The following is a 20,447-nucleotide window of genomic DNA, read 5'->3' as shown; positions in this document are numbered from 1 at the left end:
ATGTAACAAGAGCATAAAAATAATAAAATTATTTTAAAGTTAGCATGAAAGCAATGTCTCTTCACACACTATCATCTGGTGCTCATGTTGCGTGACATGGCCAAAATTCCTATATTGTAAGGTCTCATCTATTGCATTCCATGTGGCCAAAAGTCCCGTTTCATTATTCACAAATAAAATTGAATCATCTGTAGAACACGCCGGCAACATAAATCCTGGAAACTCATTACTGACTTGCATAGATGTGAAGTTAGTCCAAGACGCGTCGACAGCATATTCTTTCATTTCCCATATGCGGACCATGTAGTTCCAGCTTTCATCGCGCATGACAGTACAAAATGTCAAACAATCTCTTATAATTCTCAAACAACAAAGAGTATATTCGTCTAATTTAACTTCAGTAGGAATATTTAGTTGATAAAATTTTGACTCAATTAAATTATAAGCCAAAATAACATCAACATTCCTTTCCCAGTTGAAAGAAATCCAGTGAAGACAATCGCCAAAATAGAGTCCCATACTTCCCTGATGAACTGAAATAGAAGGATAGGTAATTGTCATAAGGGAGTCATCTTCGAAATCCCTCCATGAAGCACCATGCAAAGAATATACGAGTGCGCGATGAGATGGATCACATTTACTAAGATAAATTTCAACCACAACATAATTGTCTTGAGATCGGTCATAACCAAATCCGTAATAGTTCAGACCAAAATAATCACCACAGATTTTCATCATAGTACGTGGACATGGAAAAAAAGAACGAGTAAACCCGGTAGAGGGATTCCAAATGAAGAAGTATGTAGGAAGGCAAATAAGTATCATGCCCCTGCATGTACCAATAATTTTCATGTAGGCATTGGAGTAGGTCATTGGGTACGGAAGAATGCAACTTGCGTCTGCACCAAGAAGAGGGTTGGTTATGTGTACGGATAGTACTTCTTTTAGGAAACATGAAAAGAACATAACCTTTTTCACCATTTTCGATTCTTTGTAGTGCCTTTTTGCGAAGTCAGATTGGCCAAACAAAGATAACCAAAGTTTACACACGGCTTTGGCTCTGCACACCGATTTCACTGATGCCCGAACAAAAGTTTCAAGTATTAACTCTATTGGAAGTGCCATTTTTGAGGGTGATGTTGAGTGTAGATAATGACCGTACACTTTTTTCGTCTGGAGTAAGGCAATGATGACTATCAAATTCCTTTGCTCATATTTATACCAAAAATTAGATATACGAAGAGTTATATGTATACTAGAAAACCCAAACCCCATACCCACATCTCTTCCGAATAAGAAACTGCACCTCCCTGGCTCCCACTCCGCTACATTACAACCGTTAATTTTAATTGGCAGCGTTTTTATTTAATTTTAATGACTGGTTTCTTTTAAGTGGATTTAAGTGGATCAGGTTCATTTGGTTTCGTAATTAAAGTCCCATAATTTAATTTAAGTACTTTACATTATTAATCATTTAATTCACAAATAAAAATTTAATTATATGTGTTTGAGAGGTTTAAATATGACTTTAATTTAATTTAAGTACTTTACATTATTAATCATTTAATTCACAAATATAAGATTAATTATGTGTTTAAGAGGGTTAAATATGACTTTTATATTTAAATATAACATTTTGTGTATATAGTTGTTATTAGATATAATATTTGAAGTTAGAGTATTACATTTTATTTAATACTAAAAAATATAACTATAATTAGTATATTATTATGATATTCATTTTCATATAAATTATATGTATAAAAACAGATTCACGTTTATTTATTCATTGTATGTTATAGTTTTGTAGTTGACAGTTTTAAAGAAAAGTTAAAAATGTTTCAATGAAATCCTGATTGAGGCTAAATTCTTGTCATGTAATACAACAAATAATAGAGTAGGAGAATTAATACAATATAACATTTATAGGACAATTAATACAATCTAACATTAAGGGTTAAAGTATATATTTGGTGATGTAGTATACACATTTATTATAATATTTTAAAATTAATGAAGACCGTTAATTTTTTTTTAATATATGTAATGATATTAAACCATGTTTGACCCATGACCCATGCAAGCCTTACAATCACATTTTCATATGTTGCTTGGCTGATGACCCATATAATACATATGTTCACCATAAAATGTACGTTGAAGGAAATTACTTTCAACTTACATGGCTACAATAATACACAAATAATTTGATCAACACAAATGACTAGTTCAAATTCATTTAAACGAAATTAATAACAAGGTTGATGGTTGTAGGTTCATAAGGTTGTCCATAACTTACACACATAAAGTCCCCAGACGTGCAACAAAAAATTGGTTTTACAAAATGAAAACAAAATATAACAACATTGTCTAGGTAAGGTGCAATGCTTGCCCCAAATGAACAACATGAAAAAACCAATCAAAAAAAGAAAGAAAAAGGGGACAACATAAACAGTTGATACAAAAGTTAGGAAATAACAAGTCTATTTCTATTTTCCTGCAAATTCTTCCAATTTGTGGCAGCTAGTTTGATAACCTCATCTTTGTTGGTGTTGTAACAGTGTAGAACCAAAGACAATGCCAATTGCATTCTTCTTTTGTTGTCCACCTAATATACAAATGTAAACCAATTAATATAACCATTATTGTACATGGGTTGAATTTGAAAAACAATAGTAAGTCAAAAGATAATTACTTTGATTTTGTAATCATCAGACCAAGCAGAATCCATCATCCATGTGGCAACCCAAACGCCACAATCATTTCTACAAATTAAAAGAAACTGAATGTTTACATTTTGTTGTTTAATGGTTAAAACAAATAACAAATGATGTAATAAATATAAATCAATTAAATGTGGATTACGAATCAGCATCTTGTTGGCCAATGTTATGTGGCACAATGACAGGAAAATCAGAAATTTTTGGCTTTTTTGTAAACGTGTAGTGGTAGAAAGAATAACCAACAACATTTCTTCAAGACACAATGCCTGCAAGGTAAAATTTATTAAAATAAAGTATTACTTAGTTGGACATAAGAATTTCATATAAAAAAAATCATATTGTTTCTGTTTCACACATCATAAATTACCACTTTTTTAACTAGTCTTTTTCTAGCACCAAATCTTCGTGGGTCTGGTTTGGAATCCAACATCAGTAGTTTTGCCTCCTTTACATCAATGACCAATAGAAACCAGTGCGAATTCATATCATTTAGTGGAACAAATATCTAAATTTCAAACAACATATTCATCAATACATTGTTACCAAGTAAAAAAGGTGGTTAGCTTGAAATAAACATTATTAAATACACGACTTCACCTTCAAAATGTAGTCCATCTTCCCCGTGAAGTCCTTTTGATAATAACTCATTAGAGTGTGTGGTGGTGTAGTCGAAGCCATGACATATTGCTATGAAAATTTAAAAAATAAAAAAAGGTTTTAAGTTATTCAATGGTAGTTATGTTTGATTCAGATATGGACAAATTAATACTTGTTTGAAAAGGTTTTTACCGCAAAGGTTGTTGGGAAGTACCAAAAAGTAGCATCTAGAGAAATTGCTCGTTAATTATGTGTCAGCATGCATACTACCAAGTTAAGGACCTACATCATTCCATTAAAAAAAATAATAAAAACACAAAATCACTTATGATATGGTAAACATCATGGGTCAAACAAAACAGTGCCTCTTGATCAAGTTGACCCCTTGGTAGAAGGGTTTTCAGTGTTTCCCTATTTTTGTTAAAATGTGAACAAAGGAAATGAAAAGTTTGGTAACATTAAGAAAAATACCCATTTATTTCATTATCTTTGTTTGTCCCAAAAACATAAGCCGCAACAGCTGCTTGAACATCATCCAAAACCATATCGGGTGGTGGTCTAAATGTCATCCGTATCCACTTAAAATTTTGTTGTGCAAAGGAGAACAATGGTTATTATTATAAATATTTAAAAAATATATAACATAAAATAATACAAAATATCATATTACCTTTGGTATTTCAACGGTTGCTTTCAGTCCATCAAAGCTACCACTGTGCAAGGGTTCCATATCTACCAAGCGTCTAAAATTCTTACCAGTAATTGTGTTTGAGAATAACCTTTTTTTCAGACTGTCGCTTTTGATGAATTCCTTTGTCTGACTACTTTTCAACTTTTTAAACTTTTTTCCTGAGGAAGACGCGCCTGGTGTTTGGCGTACTTTGGTCAAAGAAGCATGTGGTTCATGTGTAACAGTTTCAAGTGCGTACGGGGTTTGACCACATTTTTTAATCAGTAAGGGACTTTGGGGAGCAACAATGCTAGTAAGGTTGTTCAACCCATTAATAACTAACTCCATACATGACGCTAGCCTAGATACTTTTTCTGCTATACCATCCTGATTCACAAACTTTTACTTGTAAGGCAAAAAAGTTATTTCTTCATTCGAGTTGGTAAAAAAATGCAATAACATTCGAAACCTGCATGGATGACTTGTCTTGGTTGTTGCATTTTGAGATGTCTGCACCAGATTTGTGTGAGTTGGTCTCTTTATCAGGAAAGTGTACATTTGGCATGCTCTCTACAAAGCTGTTAATAAATGACAAAAACGAAAATTTGGATTCTTACTTTAATGCCACAATGAATGAAAAACATAATGCATGTGCATGTCCATCTACAGTATTAAATGTAATATTCGGTATTCATAACAGTTGTAGGGAATGATTTAAGAAAAACAAAATATATGGTAATTATGTAAACTACAATACACAAGTCAAAGGTATAACAAAATTAAAGTGGATAACGAAAATAAATTTTTTTTATCAGTTCAAATACTATTATACCTAGAGGAAATCTCGATAAGTTCCTTCATTTTAGGAGGCTGTCTTTTGCTACGCGTGCAAATGGTTGGATTTTGTGTTACGGTTGGGTTCCTCTGAGTTGTTTTTTTGTTTTTGGACACCATTTTTGTCTTGTGTTTGGTTACTTTCGTATCAGAAGGAGGTGGAAATTAGGAGAGGTGGAAATTAGGAGAGGTGGGTTGTTTCTGTCTGAATGGTTTATAATGAATGTATGCTGACCCTATACAATAAAACATTTAAAATTTTATAATTAATTTCAAAATTGAAAAAATTAAATCATACCATGAATAAATAAAAAACAAAATCAGTTTGCATTATGGTTGCCCCAGAATCTATGCGCATTGAATGTGGGTGACTAACATGTGACAATGGTGAAGTGGATGTGGGTTATGATGATGGTCAGGAGTTTTGACACAAGCTTCGAGGCCAGTATAAGTGTGTGCTATGCATAAAGCTAAATTAAAATTGATTGACATTAAATGTGACTTGATATGAATAGCCAATTCGAATGACAGGTCGCCACATATGTGGCTTACGGATACGCAATATGAGAAGTGAGAAGGAAGAAATAATAATACACTATTCCAAAGTTAGTAAACCACATCCATCGTTTATACTTCCATGGAAGGTCCGTCACAGATGAGTCTCACAATTGTCAGAAACAATACTAGATTTTCACATGTGTACTACTGTACTACATGTTAGGTCAGGATAATGTTAACTTTGTTGCTACACATAGTAATAAAAAATATATTTAAAGTTTACAATAAAATAAATAAAAAAATTGCAATTAATTTAATGTTCGTAAGTTTGAGTGACATTTTCAAATAATTATGTATCAGTAGTTTTTTAATAGGAGGTCCACGTTTTTGTTTGGTTTCCCAATATACCCTCCTTTCCCCGTGTTGCATTCGTTTTGTTCGTGGTTTATGAGGTTGTTGTTGTACCTTAGTTAGTATTGTATTTGTTTTTCCAATCAGTTTCAAACATTTGGCAAACTAAAAAAGCAATGACTGTCACATGCTGTGTACTCCAGTACCCGAATCCCACAGTATCTTCTGTAATCTATTCAATGTGACATTAATATGCATAGAGCCGAATATACTTCCATCGTTGCAGGCATTGAGTGACATGTATTTATTTGAAAGATTTCAATCCTTGCAGGAGATTTGGCTTCATTTATTATGCCTTACTGACTACTCCATTAAGCCATGGACTGTTTCATTTTGATGTGCAATACATTCGGATAGTAAATATATCTTTGTGAAACAATTTCGGTTGAGTGTTAATTATAATACCAATGTAATAATAATAATAATAAAATGCAATACATTCCAATTTTTTTCCCTTGTACCAAATGATTGTATGTGTAGTATTTATTATTTACCAAATTATATAGTATATATTAGTAACAACGGTTATATATATACTAAATTCATGTATCATATAAGTTAATATATATTCTAAATTAATAGATTTACATATTTTATATAATTAATAATATATAAATAATAAATCATAAAATACTGGATTTTTCGTGGTTTTGAAGTGACCGTAAATGATCTTTTATTTTGAATTGAAAGCTGTAAATTGTATAACATTTATTATTATTATTATTATATATGTTATAAATAAGTATATAAAGTTATTTTGCTAATTCAATGGGTATTTTATGGTTACAAGTTAATGTAAATATAAATAGTTCAGTGAAGGATAAAAAACTGTTAGTATATTTATATATTATTTAATTTAAATATTGAATAAAAATTTATATAATAAAATGAAATGATAAATATACAAATGATATTCAGTTTCATAATATTAGTGACATTATAATATTAATAAACTTGGACAATCACACGAACATAGGTAACATGAAGTAAACACTTAACACAACTTACTAAAAACAAAAAAAAAGACAAATGCAAATAACAAAAAAAAACTTGTCCCAGTAGATCAGCATGTGACCAACCCTCATTCATGTGGTGCCTTTTGACTAGAAAGATGTCGAAGTTTTTCGGTTAAGATGGCTAACTCCATCTGTAGTTCTAATTTTTCGTCCACCAATTTTTGCAATTGCGTTTCAATAATCTTGACATTGTAATAGTTAAAGTCCCGGATACATTTTCCAGTTGTTGCAAGCAGACGACGAAGCAAACATGCTGCAACATCTTCCCGAGCATCGTACACCTTCTCTGCAAATTTTCCAAGACAAACATGACTCCCAACCTCTCCATGCTCAACGGTTCCACAGTATCTAGTACATTGTATTCCATGTATGGTCTTCACATCATACATAGTGTATACTGGCTGACTGTAGTGAAGTAGGGTACATATGTGGGATAAAAGTTGCTCCATGCATTGTTGCACAAGAAACACATCAGAACCGGTATCTATTGCAACATCACCCTGGTGACAGCCTATTTCACGTTACAAGTTAATAAATGGAAGTATGGAGCCAAAAAAATGATTAAAAACATATGCAAAAAAACACATCACAAAAATGGTTATTTTAAATGACCAGCATAAATTTTGTCTCACCATGAGATTGTGAGGACGCCATGCCAACTGGATCTTCCATCTTCTGACGAAAAGGTTCATTACCACTGGATTCTTCGCCGGCGGTATGCTTAGTACAGAACCTTATCCACTCTGATAGCGCTTCTTCGTAACTTGCATATAATCTATGTCTGTTTCCCTTAAACCCGCTTACTTGAGCGTCACATTCTATCCAAGAAGAGTAAATGCCTGGGTTTCGTCCTTGGAAAACTACGTAAAACTTTTGGATACTACTCTTGTCACCCATTTAGGCGAAAATGATGGCCAACAGTGTATCCTTGTCCCATATATTGGTTGGTCATATGTGGAAAATTTTTACATTTTTTTAAATATATACACACGTGGACCCGTAGCCATATTGTATGTTTCAAATTAAAGTTTTTAATAATTTTATAAAATTTTATTTATTAATATTAATAAAATTAATAAATAATATAACGTAAATATTTATATATATCTATAACAATAGATAAAGGGAATGCATGGGTTTGGTTTCTACTATTTTTAAGACATTTATATCCTTTTTTAATTCCATACGCTTTTACTTAATTGTATGATTATTTTGGGCATAAGTGGAAAATAAAAATGCTATATTCAAAAATTACACCCTTCTCGCTAGAATCTTTTTTTTGTTGAAACCACTTCTCTCAATTTTAAAGATGAAAATTTTAACTGTACAATCTCTTTTGTTTTTTTCTTCGTATACCCACCAAAATACAACGGAACCACTTCTATATGAATTTTATTTCTAAATTTAAAATAACTGATGGATTGAATGATTTCATTCTTGACATATAATTGTATAAATAATTTTACACTACTTATATGATTAATTCAATCATTATTTATTGATGAAGTGCATAATAATCAAAACACAATAGAATATGATTTCATATAAAAGAAAAATTTATGTTCTACATAGTTATATTTGTAATGATGGATTAAAGTAATATATATAGTAATCACATGAACTTTTTAATTCATAAATTTTTTTAATAGGAAGATCAAATAATGAATTCGCTTCAGGACGATTTTTAGCTTCCCTGCAAATTATGAAAGAAATTAAATGTCAATAAATAATAAATAATGTTATAAATAATAAATAATTAAATTGCATAATGCCATACCTTTCGAGAATAAATTTCAATTATTTATAAAATACATCATTCATTAATTTTTTCCATATTTATTTGGACTTTTTTGTCCCTGAAAATTATTACAACTCTATTCATTTTCGGTGTGTTAAAGGATAAAATAGTAACAAAATTACAAAACACACATGAAAGTTAAACTGCTTTCTTTTTTTTTTAATAAAGAAAATTAAACTGCTTTGAAATTTTTAAAATCTCTCACACAAAACAAAGTAACGGTTATTTCCGCAAGTTGTAACTACTTTTCTATCTTTGGCAGTTTGGTTTTCGCTGCTTGTAACCACATTCTTTAAAGTTTCAAACTTGGTCATTCAACTTTTATCATTTTTACCAACATGGATCAATCAGGTTTATAATTGCTACTATGCATCACATTATTTTCTTTCTATTTTTTTGGTTATTTTTTTACTTTTGTTTTCTAGTCAAATTTAAAATGTATTTATGTAAATTTAAATGTATTAAATGCAAAAATTTATTAAAATATGATTTTATATTCAAAATTTTAAAGCTATTAAGATAGTAATTAAGATAGTAAACTTAATAAATTCAAACTTTTTAATATTTATAAATGGAGAAAATGAATTTTGGAAAATAGAGATACCTAAAACTTGGATTTTTAAAAAGTTGATTAAAATTAAAATCATTTTAAAGTTAATACTAAGACAAAATCATTATAAAAAAAAAGAGAGTAAACTTGAGAAATACATTGAATGTTTATAAATAATTTAATTTCAAAAAATTAGTATTATTTAATGGAGCATATTTTTTATTTTTTAAATTAATTAGAAGTAAACTTTTGAATTTTAACATGAAACATCAAAATATTGTCTCTTTTGGTTTTGATATATAAATCTCATTATATGTGAAAAAAAATAGAAAATATCAATGGTAGAAAAAGAACAGAAAAACAAAATGAAGGAATTAATTTAGTAGAATTATATGGGACTATTGCAAAATATCAGAATGAAAGTATATTGTTCTTCAGTATGTTTTAATATATTCTAAAATTTAAATAGAAAAAAAAAACATAAATTCATAAAAAAAATGTTTCTGGATAAAGGGATCAACATTCTAGGGGCGAAATCTCAGGGTGGGGTTACACGTTTAAAGCAAAGTTTTGATTTTTATTTTTGGGAAAAAAGTAGAAAAATTGAATTGAATGAATAAACGAACAGTGAAGAATTGATTTGATTCTTCTATGAAAGGAAACAGAAACCGAAACAGGACAGTGGCCACAACCACACCATACCAAAAGGGAGACAAAAGAAGAAGACAGAGCCTGTTTCTCTTTATGAAAATTATAAACATAGAAAGGAAAGCACAAAAACAAAGAGAATGATCATAGTATGAAACACCAAAAATCAATCCGATGATGTAAAAAGACGAAATTGAAAATGAAAGCATGCAATGCAATTGACCAAAGAAATAATAAATATATTGTTTTATTAATTATTAATTATGCTTCATAAAAATTAATTATGAAATAATCATAATATATAACAAAATCATTATTTTTATTGTACTAAAATAAAATAACATTGGAATCTTAATGCTGTCAAAAAGAGCCTACTTCGCCCATGTGGCCTGACCCACATTGACCAACTTTAAAAATGAGTCAACCCAACCCGGCCCACTTCAGATTTTGTAAAAAAAAAATGATTGTTACAAATTTTATTTTTTTAAATTAAAAGGTCAGCATAATTGAAAATGTCTATTAGCTGATAGTATAAAAATGTTTAATACATTGTTTCATCTCGAACATTTTGAATAGTTTTAATTAAATCTCAAAATTAAAAAAAATTATAATGAAATCTTTCACCTTTTATTTTTTTATAATTTACCTTTTAAAGTTAAAATATCTTCAGAAAACAAATGATGTATTAATCTTATAAAAAATATTGAGACCGTTAATTTACTCTCTTTTTTTAAAAGATAAATGATATACTTGTAATAAATTATTATTAAAATATATAATAAAAAAATAAACTAAATGATACTCAAATATATATATATATATATATATATATATATATATATGATAAAAATATTTCAAAAGTGGCATTCGTAATAAATAATTTCTCAAATGCGAATTTTTTTGTCATCAGTTTTCACACTTTATTTAATCAGTAAAGTTGAATACATTTTTAAACTAATAATTAGTATATATAGTAATATTTTAATTATATTTTAGTAATACACTATTGTGCATTTCATATAAAATATTTATCATCAGATACGGACAAAGGGTGCTCTCTCGTATATAATGACTTATATAAGGTTTTTATTGAAATTCAAGTGTAACTCCTAAACCCTAAATCCTTCATATGTTATTCAACACTCTTATTGACTAATATATGATAATTCTATAATGTTAATAATTGCTGTTAAAAATTGAATAAAATTATAATTTCAATATATATATATATATATATATATATATATTATTTTTAAATTATAAAATTATAAAATTATTTGGTTATTTAAGTTAACAGATATTATGTTTTTCTTAATGCTATCATACAAATACACATAAAACATTTAAGTTATAATTTTCGTTTAATTTAATAACTTGAAATTACAATAATATTTTTGGTCTTATTATATTTCAATTTAATGAGTTTCTAATTTAGTTATTTAGTATCATAATCAAATTTATGAATTTATTAACAAATATTGTTTTAGTCCCCTAAACCCTAAACCCTAAACCCTACACCCTAAATCACTAAAATAAATTTTTTTAAATTACAGGAATAAAAAAATTATATTTAAATTTAACGGTTTAGGGATTAAAATTTATGATAAATTTTACGGTTTAGGAACATATTTAAACCTAAAAAAAAAACAACAAATTACTATTAATTATTTACTAATAATGTGACATAAATAGTTCTTTCAACCTTATCATTCTAATTTTATTATTCATAACATAATGTATGTCTATGTTTTATTATTAAATAAAATTTTTTCAAACATTCATATGGAATTAATATTTGTATTATATGTAAAAAAATTGTTGAATAATATTTTAATAAAATTAATTCCATTCTAAATTTATTATTGTAATTTAATAATGAATATATTGATTTTATATTAAAAATTATACATATTCAATATGTTCTACTTATGAATAGTAATTTATTAATTAATTAAATTTCGTGGAATTACCTTGTCAATAACACAAGTCAAGGACTTAGCAATTAATGGTCATCAGTATTATAAGTTGATTTGATTAATTAATTTAAATTTTTTGAATTTGAACTTGCTGTACTTAACAAAATAAAACTTAAACCTATGTAAACAGTAAAATTAGTCATCTTTATTATATCAAAAGTGACTCCCAACAATCCCAACCAAGACTTTGGTTTCCAATGCGCAATAATTACATGAATGGTGGGACTTGGTCATCATCAGTCAGAATGGGGGGAGTTCACAGTTCGTCTGAGTGTGTTTTCCAATGCGCAATAATCACACAACTGTTCACATGCCTAATTTGTTGTACTTTTTGTTTTTCTAATTTACACAACTGTTCTTGGTGAATATTCATAACCCTAACCGTGTCTTTTCAATTTCTCTTCTGCTATATGCGCAAACCCAACCCAAACCTAATCTCAGTCTCTTATCCCCTAACCGTGTCTTTTCGAATTCTCTTCTGCTAGTTGGGCAACCAGAACCCAAATATCCTAATCTCCGTCTCTTTTTCTGTGCTGCAATCTGCCTCTCTTTTCCTCTGCTACAACCATGGATTTGTTGCATGTTCGAACCTGCCCAACGAACGTTCGAAGGTATCATTCTGAGTTCGTTTGTTTATTTGCATATTTTTTTTAGTTTTTGTTTTCGTAATTTACATAACTGTTCTTCTGTTCTTCTGTTCTTCGTACATATTGAAAACCCTAACCTGCTTACTTTTGCTTTTCTCTTGTTGTATATGCGCAACCTAATACCCTAATCTGTCTCTCTTTTGCTGTGCTGCAACCATGCTGTTGTTCGATGTTGGAACATGGCCAACGAACCATTCTCACTTCCATCCTTTATTTGGCATAACTGGTAAACTCTTTACAACTTATCGAATTTCTTCGAAGAGTCCCACTAAAGCAAGGGTATCAAGACGCAAACTTCCAACTCGCACTTCGCAGTGATTCCGTAAAAATTTCCTTCTTCTTTATTTGTCCTATTCATTACTAGACAACGAAACACTTGCACTAATTTAGGGTTTTCATGTCTTTTTTTTAGGAAACATTGAAAATTCCAAATTTCTTTTTCAACAAATGGGGAAACGAATTGTCTAGTCACGTCACTGCTGAAGACCAATACGGCAATACGTACCAAATTAAGGTTAACGTCTGCCTTCAGGGAAACAAGGAAGTTGCTTTATTTGCTGAGGGGATAAAAACAATCGTCCAAAGCTACGCCCTAGACAGAGCCAAGCTGATTTTTTTCCAGTATTTGGGTGATAGCAACTTTGTTTTCAGTGTTTGCGCGTGTTTTACTCCAATTTCACCGCCAAATCTGCCCCCTTGTCGCTCAACAATGGTGGCTCGGTCAACAATGTTGCCTCGTGCTCAACAAATGGAACAGAATCAGAGGCACTTGTTATGGTCATCTATCATTACGCCTTCAAGGAGGTCCCCTGGGAAACCACTGGTAATATTGGATGTTGTTCAAGTTTAACAAAAAAAATTTCATTTTTTTTTTATTTTCTCTGGAATTAATATTTGTATCTCGTATATGTTTGACATATTTGTTTTCCTTTATTTTTGTAGCCAATACCGGCTGATGTCGTATTCAAATATCTCAGACATCGTCCACATTCGGTGAATGTAATTCTCCCAAACGGGACTGAGGCTATATGGCATATACTGTGGTATCCATACCAAGGCCTCTTTTCAAAAGGATGGTATGACTTGCAGCGTGTATGCAAATTTAATGTCAATGATAAGGTTCACTTTTGGACCAAGGAAGGGGGAGAGGTTTTGGAGGTTTCTGTCAGTCGGGCTTGATTTGGGTCCCTTCAATTTCTGTCATTTATCGAACTTTTAATGTTCTTGTTTGTATTTTTTTTTGGAACAATCACTCATTTGTTAATATTTGCATGATAATTATGTATATAATTTGGTTTTTTTTTGCATATCCGTTCATGTATATCATGCTATTATGTTATCTATATGCATATGATTTTCTGTTTACTAGATTACCATGTAATCCATACCTAGGTACAATGTTGTAGAATGTGATATTGGCTTGCAGGCTCAATCAACGCAATGCATGCGATTCGACTAGGTCTCATTATCTTATCTGTATGTATGTTTTTATGATTTGTGGATTACCATGTAGTCCATGCCTAGGTGTGTATGCATATGATTTTATGTTTACTGGATTTCATGGTACAATGTTGTACAATGTCATATTGCCTTGGAGGGTCAATCAACGCAAGGCATGCGATTCAAGTATGTCTCATTATGTTATCTTATCTGTATGTATGTTTTTATGCTTTGTGGATTACCACCTACTCGATATGTAGGTCGAATGTCCTACAATTTCATAATGGACTATATCTTATATTATTTGAATTGAATTTATATTAATTTTATACTTTACGGTTTAACACAATAGACTACATAAATATTTCACGAACAAAATTCCTCTTCATAATTTATAGTTTTAGTTTTAGGTATTAATTTGACGGGTTATGTTTACCTAAACCGTAAACTTTTATTTACTATCAATGTTTTTGTTAAATTTTTTTTAACTTGGTAAGGTATTCAAACCCTCACTTTTTAAGTAAACATGCCTCATTCTTAACAAATAAATTAATTTATTTTATTATACTGTCAAATCTTTTTTATTTTTTATTTTTGCAGACAATATCATGAAATTATTTTTGCCAATGAAATTTATAAATAATAATTAATGTTGGCAACAATTTTTCCTATTGATTTATTTGTATTACTTCTGCCATTTTTATTATTTATTTAAAAATATGAGTTATTTGACTGAAATTATTACTATTTATAAAAATATCCCACAAACATACCATTTTCACTTGTTTGACAAACAATTGCAATTCAATGATAAGTTAACTTGATAATTCAAACAATCATCGTGGGTTTAGGGAACATGATCTACTCTGGGGTGAGGGACTGTTCAAATGGTCAAACTCTAACCTTTTTACGTAAACATGTCTACTTATTAAAAGATAAATAATTTTTTTTTAATACTATGTCATAGTAACAATTTTTTTTATTTCTATTACTTCTGCCATTTATATCTTGAATAATTGGTAAAAACAAAATTTCATTTTCCAAAGTACCTTATTTCTTATCTTCATTTATATTTTATATTACTTCTTTTAATATAGAAATTTTTTCACTGAAATTTCTTATTATAAAATTTTCCCAGAAAATACCATTTTTATTCGTATTTCCTTTGTCATTTATATTTTAACCTATACTAAATTTACATTTACTTTCACGGTTACGTTATTTATTATCATGTTATATATATATATATATATATATATATATATATATATATATATATTTTGTCTAACAAAATTATAAACCATATATATTTTGTAAACATTGTTATCATACAAATATAGTTTTCAAACATTTAATTTTATCATTTTTCTGTAATTTAATAAGTTGACATTCCAATAAAATTTTCAGTCTTATTATAATTTCGTAATGTTACAAAAATCTTTATCTTTAAAATTATACATCTACTATAAAAGTAAAACAATTATGTTTTCCCAAATATTATTTTTATTCTATCCACTTGTAAGTTACTTTAAATTTACCCCTAGTCATCATCTTATTCGGTTCCACATTTAAACTATAAAATAACATAAATAACTTTTATACATTAAATATGTCATTTAACAAACTTATTCGGTTCTAATTCATCTTATTCGGTTCAACATTTAAACTATAAAATAACATAAATAAGTTTTATACATTAAATGTCATTTACTTCTATTTTTAGTTAACAAACTTATTTTGCTAATAATATTAACAATTAATCAGTGTTTCTAATTCATACAACTGTTCACATATATATGAATGTTTCCAATAAAATATTTCATAATCATTACTAAAATAATGTTAATTTGATACAACTAAACAATCTTCCACACACATAATTTGAGTACAACATATTTTCAAATGTAACTGGGGACCTTCACCCGTATGACTAGGACCCCAATCCCTTTGCGTCCCACGTAAAACGAAATCATGCCTACCACCTACATGACTACAACTCAAAGGAAGACCAGTTGCCGTTCCACGAACTTCATTAAAACCATCCATACAAGTTGTACCAATATTCCCACTTGCCTTTTCCTTCAATCACAAATGTTATTCAAATATTTTTTTTTGTATTCATTATATTTTTCCCCAACACAAACAAATAAAACTTTCTTTTTAAAAAATAACCCTAACATAGTACTTACTGTTTTTTTACTTTTGATGCATTGCACACTTACCAGCCACTTCCCAACGCCAATTCCCTGTCTCATCACATGTCAAAAATAAAAAAAATTAAATCATAATTAACAATACATTTCATACGAAAATCTTTTTTTTCTAATTAATAATAGTAACTACACAACCATCGGGACAAAATCCTTTACCATCTCCATTTTTCAGGATCTTTGTTGCTGACCCTTATCACCTCCACCAAGTCTAATTTGTCTTCTACGTATCTATAAATCATTTAATTAAAATAAACTCAAAATTTGAACTTCAAAAAATATCAACTAAAACTTAAACGAAACCCATAGACACATCATGTTTCTTATTACATAATTTTGGGAACTTTCTTCTGCATCTGTACTATCATTCATGTCACAGTCATTATGAGGAATGTCTTCTTGCACCTGCAATTAACATGTATTAAAAAAAATTATATTAAAAAATTTATTCAACTACAAATAATTTACGCAAATATTGAATTATAAAAATTACATTGTGTTGCACCCCATCATCCCCTGAATCAAACGATTCCTCAAAACTCATCAAATTATCTTCTATACAATCAAGCAAAGGACATTTAGATTTTATATGCCCACATTTATGACAATTTGAGCATTTCCTTTTCTTGGTCAACTTATTTTTCTGTGGGGCTCCTTTAGTCTTCACAACATTAGGATCACATGTTTCATAATCCAATCCAATAACACTTTTCTTTTCTATTTTTCCAAGTAACTTGAATATCTCTTCCCTGATGAAATTGAAAGTTTCATGATTTTTGGCTGCCATTTCACAAAGTCTATTACAAGATGAAGCCAAAACACTAAGACGTCCCACATGACTCATCTCACTATCATTATTCCCTGCATCATATGACGAAATAATTGAACTCTTTGCATCCTTCATCCAACGCTTGCATATTAATGTTTTAGGAAACAAGGTCATATGATCTAGCCGCATTGAGCATATAATATGCCCACAAGGAATTCCACAAGATTCAAATAACATACAATCACAAAAAAATTTACATTCTTCACTATCAAACACAACCTCATGTATACGATGTTGTTCAGAGTATTTCTCCACCTTAAATACTACCTTGTTACCATTTTCAGTCCTCTCAACTACATTCATTGCCCCAGCATCAAGTATCTCAGTTTTTACCAACTTGAAAACATGTTGTGTGTATAACTTTGCAGCCTGTTTCTCAATTTTTGGAAGCGAAGTTGTCAACACAGGTTCTGTATAAAATGAATTAAAGTCAGCAATCAATTCATTGTACCTGTAATCTCTTAGAGATTGTTCCAAATTATGCAACAACTCAACCATGCTGTTTTTCCTCCTCACATAAGTTTTAATACAATTATTTACTCCTTCACACAAAGACGTCGTTTTAATACCAGCAAAAAATTTATCTCGTAGATAAGCATTTGCCCACATACACCTTTTTTCATACGTTTGCAAAATCCAGTTATTGCCTTCAACCTGGTTTTTGCTAACCATTTCCTTCCAAAATGTTTCAAACTTTTCAGGGGTAAACTTACCATACATTGCCTTTTTAAAATCAGCTAAAAATTTGCAATTCTTCACATTCTGACAAGCATTCTTTTGTAGATGCCATGCACAAAGTCTATGTGTTGCCATAGGAAATACTTGCCTAATTGCCTCCCTCATAGCCCCATCACCATCTGTCACTACCCCCTTAGGCTGCTGAAAAGACATAGCTTCCAAAAAAGCTTCTAACACCCACTTATAAGTATCCATGGTTTCATCAGAAATCAAACTAGCACCAAAAATTACAGTTTGCCCATGATGATTTTTTCCAGAAAATATTACCAAAGGCTTGTTGTATTTGTTCTTCTTATAGGTACTATCAAATGCAACAACATCGCCAAAACATTGATAGTCACACCTACTAGTACCATCAGCCCAAAACAAATGTTCCATTTTTCCATTGTCTCCTAACATATATTTAGCATAAAACAGGGGATCATTATCAGCCTTGCCTTGAAGATAACTTAAGGCAGCCAAAACATCCCCATCTTGGATTTTAGAATGTCTATATCGCTCAATGTGGTTAAAAAGGTCTTTCTTATTAAACCCAATGCCTAAATGACCTCCCTTTTGGTCCATCATGTATCCAATTATATGGCATGCTCTAACCCCATGTTCATGCAAACAATTAACTTGACCCTTATCAGTACTTGACAATCCACGATAAGTCCTAATGAATGGCACATAATTTGAGTGGCACATCTCATGGTTGTGACCTTCCTCAAATGACACAACTTTCCATTTACTTGTCTTTGGATCAACCCGTACACGAAGTTTTGCTTTACAATTAGTACGACTAAGAGGCCTATGCCCCTTTTTTCTATCATCTCTCATAAGATGTTTTTTGTCTCTTAAGCCCCCTTTATTGCATAAAAATTGACGCATTACTATTTTTCCATTTGCATCATGACCAATGTCATCCTTCCTAATCCCAAAACCATGAAATTTACCATATGCAAAGTAAAATTTATATGCATCATGTTCACTACCAAATTCCAAACCCAATATGTCGTCTACAGTCAAATCCATTAAACTTTTGTATTCATTATCATTACTATCAATATGCACATCATCTTCCTCATTACCAAAATCGACATCACTTCCACTACTTTCTTCATCTGATGCATTTTTATTTGAAACATTCATTTCATTCTCATCATCTAAATTAACAAACCCTTCGTCATTAAGGTTAGACATCTGCATTACAAAATTACTTAATCAACTAATGAAAAAAGATTAAACATTATTCGCGTAACATTTTTGTTTCACTAACATTTATATTATATAAATTATCCATATGTAATCACACATTTCACAACTATAAAATATAACAAATTTATTACCCGAAAAACTACAACAAAAACTAAAATAACATTCATATATATTTCATTCATATATTTCACCAAAATAAACATTATCCCAAACACAGTCAATAATACTCCAAATTCAATGCAACACAACTATTTAGTTCAACTCGGTTTTTCTTTTGAAACTTAAATTTCTCAACATTCAATACTAACAATCCTACATTGCATGAAGGTTACAAGTAGTAACACAAGCTAAACAAGGCTATAATACGCCAAAATATAACTTATCACATTTAATTATTAGACAATCATTGTCATTCGTCAAACCAAGAGTAGATGACTACCGAATTAAATACAATCCGACCACAACTGCAAACTTATTACCACTTAATCCACCAAAATTTAACTTACCACTAACTGTTCACTTCAGATTACGGGTGGGTATCCTCCGGAACCACACACAAAACTGGAAAATCAGCTGGGATTTTTTTCAACTCAAATCGATTTCAAATGGAAATCGACACAACCTTTCATGACAACAACAACAACAACAACCTGCAAGGTTTTCAAATGGAAACAAACACAACCAAAAACACACAATACAGAACAACATGCATGAGGACAAGATGGAAATCGACATACAACACCGGATCCAACGAAACACGAAAGGAAAACATGGAAATGGAGATACAACAACTCATGGAAACACGGGGATAGGAAGGGAAACAACCTTGCCTTAAAGAGAAGAAGATGGAGCCAACAAGAGACTGAACGAAACAGGGAAATACGAACCTTCGAATGAGAGAAGTAGATGGAGCCACGTTTGATTGCAAACAAAATGAGGTGGCATACATTTACAAATTGGACAAAAGAGGGGACCCGGGTTGGTTTGTTGGATCGTGGGGCAGGGGCGGATCAATCAAATTACCCAATTTTTGGTCAAACTTTCAACACGGTGGATGACATGGAGTTAAGGAACACGTGGCATCACCTCATTCGTTGTCCGTACAGAGGGCACGAAAACCCTCTATTCACAAAGGGCACCCAAGGATTCTCCTTTTTTTTAAACACTTATATATAAATATTATCACATCATAATTCATTATCATTTATATATTTTTTTTTATCTTTCTTTCTTTATGTAGTTTTATACTAGTATTTTAAGATTTTATCTTACATTATTTGATTTGACTGGAGGAGTTATTGCATGAAAATTGTCATATAGTGACACATACTCTATAGTGACACAATACGTGTCACTGAAAACTACTTTTATTCACACAATAAATATAATATATGTTGGTATATTGTTAAAAAGTGTAGGTATAGACTATAGTGACACACAAAATATGTTGTTAAATCTCATTCAAAATCAATACTAAAATTGTATGTAGCTATATGTCAAATAAGTATATACCTACATATATTATATCTATAATGATATTTTTTGTATGTCATTATATGGAATATTTTTCGTAGTGAGTGAATGGTAAATAAAATTTGATTAGAGATTATTTTCATCAAAAATTATTTTTATTAAGGATTATTTTTACTAAAGTTCGAACTTTGA

General features: G+C 30.0%; 2 protein-coding genes and 1 long non-coding RNA gene across 5 annotated transcripts; all 3 read right to left on the bottom strand.

Annotated features, from left to right (window-relative positions):
- Nucleotides 1-39: 39 nt before the first annotated feature.
- Nucleotides 40-1,125, bottom strand: LOC145958535 (F-box/kelch-repeat protein At3g23880-like). Its single transcript, XM_083076034.1, has one exon. It carries the CDS (start codon nucleotides 1,123-1,125, stop codon nucleotides 40-42), a length of 1,086 nt encoding a protein of 361 aa, XP_082932160.1.
- A 14,515-nt stretch (nucleotides 1,126-15,640) lies between these two features.
- LOC145958933 (protein FAR1-RELATED SEQUENCE 5-like) lies at nucleotides 15,641-18,826 on the bottom strand. 3 transcript variants are annotated; one of them, XM_083076669.1, is made up of 3 exons: nucleotides 16,178-18,826; nucleotides 15,998-16,054; nucleotides 15,641-15,887 (listed from the first exon to the last, which is right to left on the bottom strand). In XM_083076669.1, exon 1 carries the CDS (start codon nucleotides 18,771-18,773, stop codon nucleotides 16,464-16,466), a length of 2,310 nt encoding a protein of 769 aa, XP_082932795.1. In that variant the 5' UTR covers nucleotides 18,774-18,826; the 3' UTR covers nucleotides 15,641-15,887; nucleotides 15,998-16,054; nucleotides 16,178-16,463. The 3 variants fall into 3 exon arrangements, with proteins under 3 accessions (XP_082932795.1, XP_082932796.1, XP_082932794.1); XM_083076670.1 differs by having other exon boundaries at nucleotides 15,641-16,054; nucleotides 16,178-16,249; nucleotides 16,349-18,826; XM_083076668.1 differs by having other exon boundaries at nucleotides 15,998-18,826.
- On the bottom strand, nucleotides 15,641-19,780 carry LOC145958934 (uncharacterized). The gene is made up of 2 exons (XR_014434513.1): nucleotides 19,670-19,780; nucleotides 15,641-16,423 (listed from the first exon to the last, which is right to left on the bottom strand). It is a non-coding gene; the product is annotated as an uncharacterized LOC145958934 (long non-coding RNA).
- Between the last annotated feature and the right edge of the window lie 667 nt (nucleotides 19,781-20,447).

Source organism: Cajanus cajan, chromosome 6 (assembly GCF_000230855.2).
Source record: "Cajanus cajan strain Asha chromosome 6, NIPB_CcT2T_4, whole genome shotgun sequence".
NCBI lineage: Eukaryota > Viridiplantae > Streptophyta > Magnoliopsida > Fabales > Fabaceae > Cajanus > Cajanus cajan.
The sequence above is the reverse complement of the archived record's forward strand: the minus strand, read 5'-3'. Positions and strand labels throughout refer to the sequence as shown.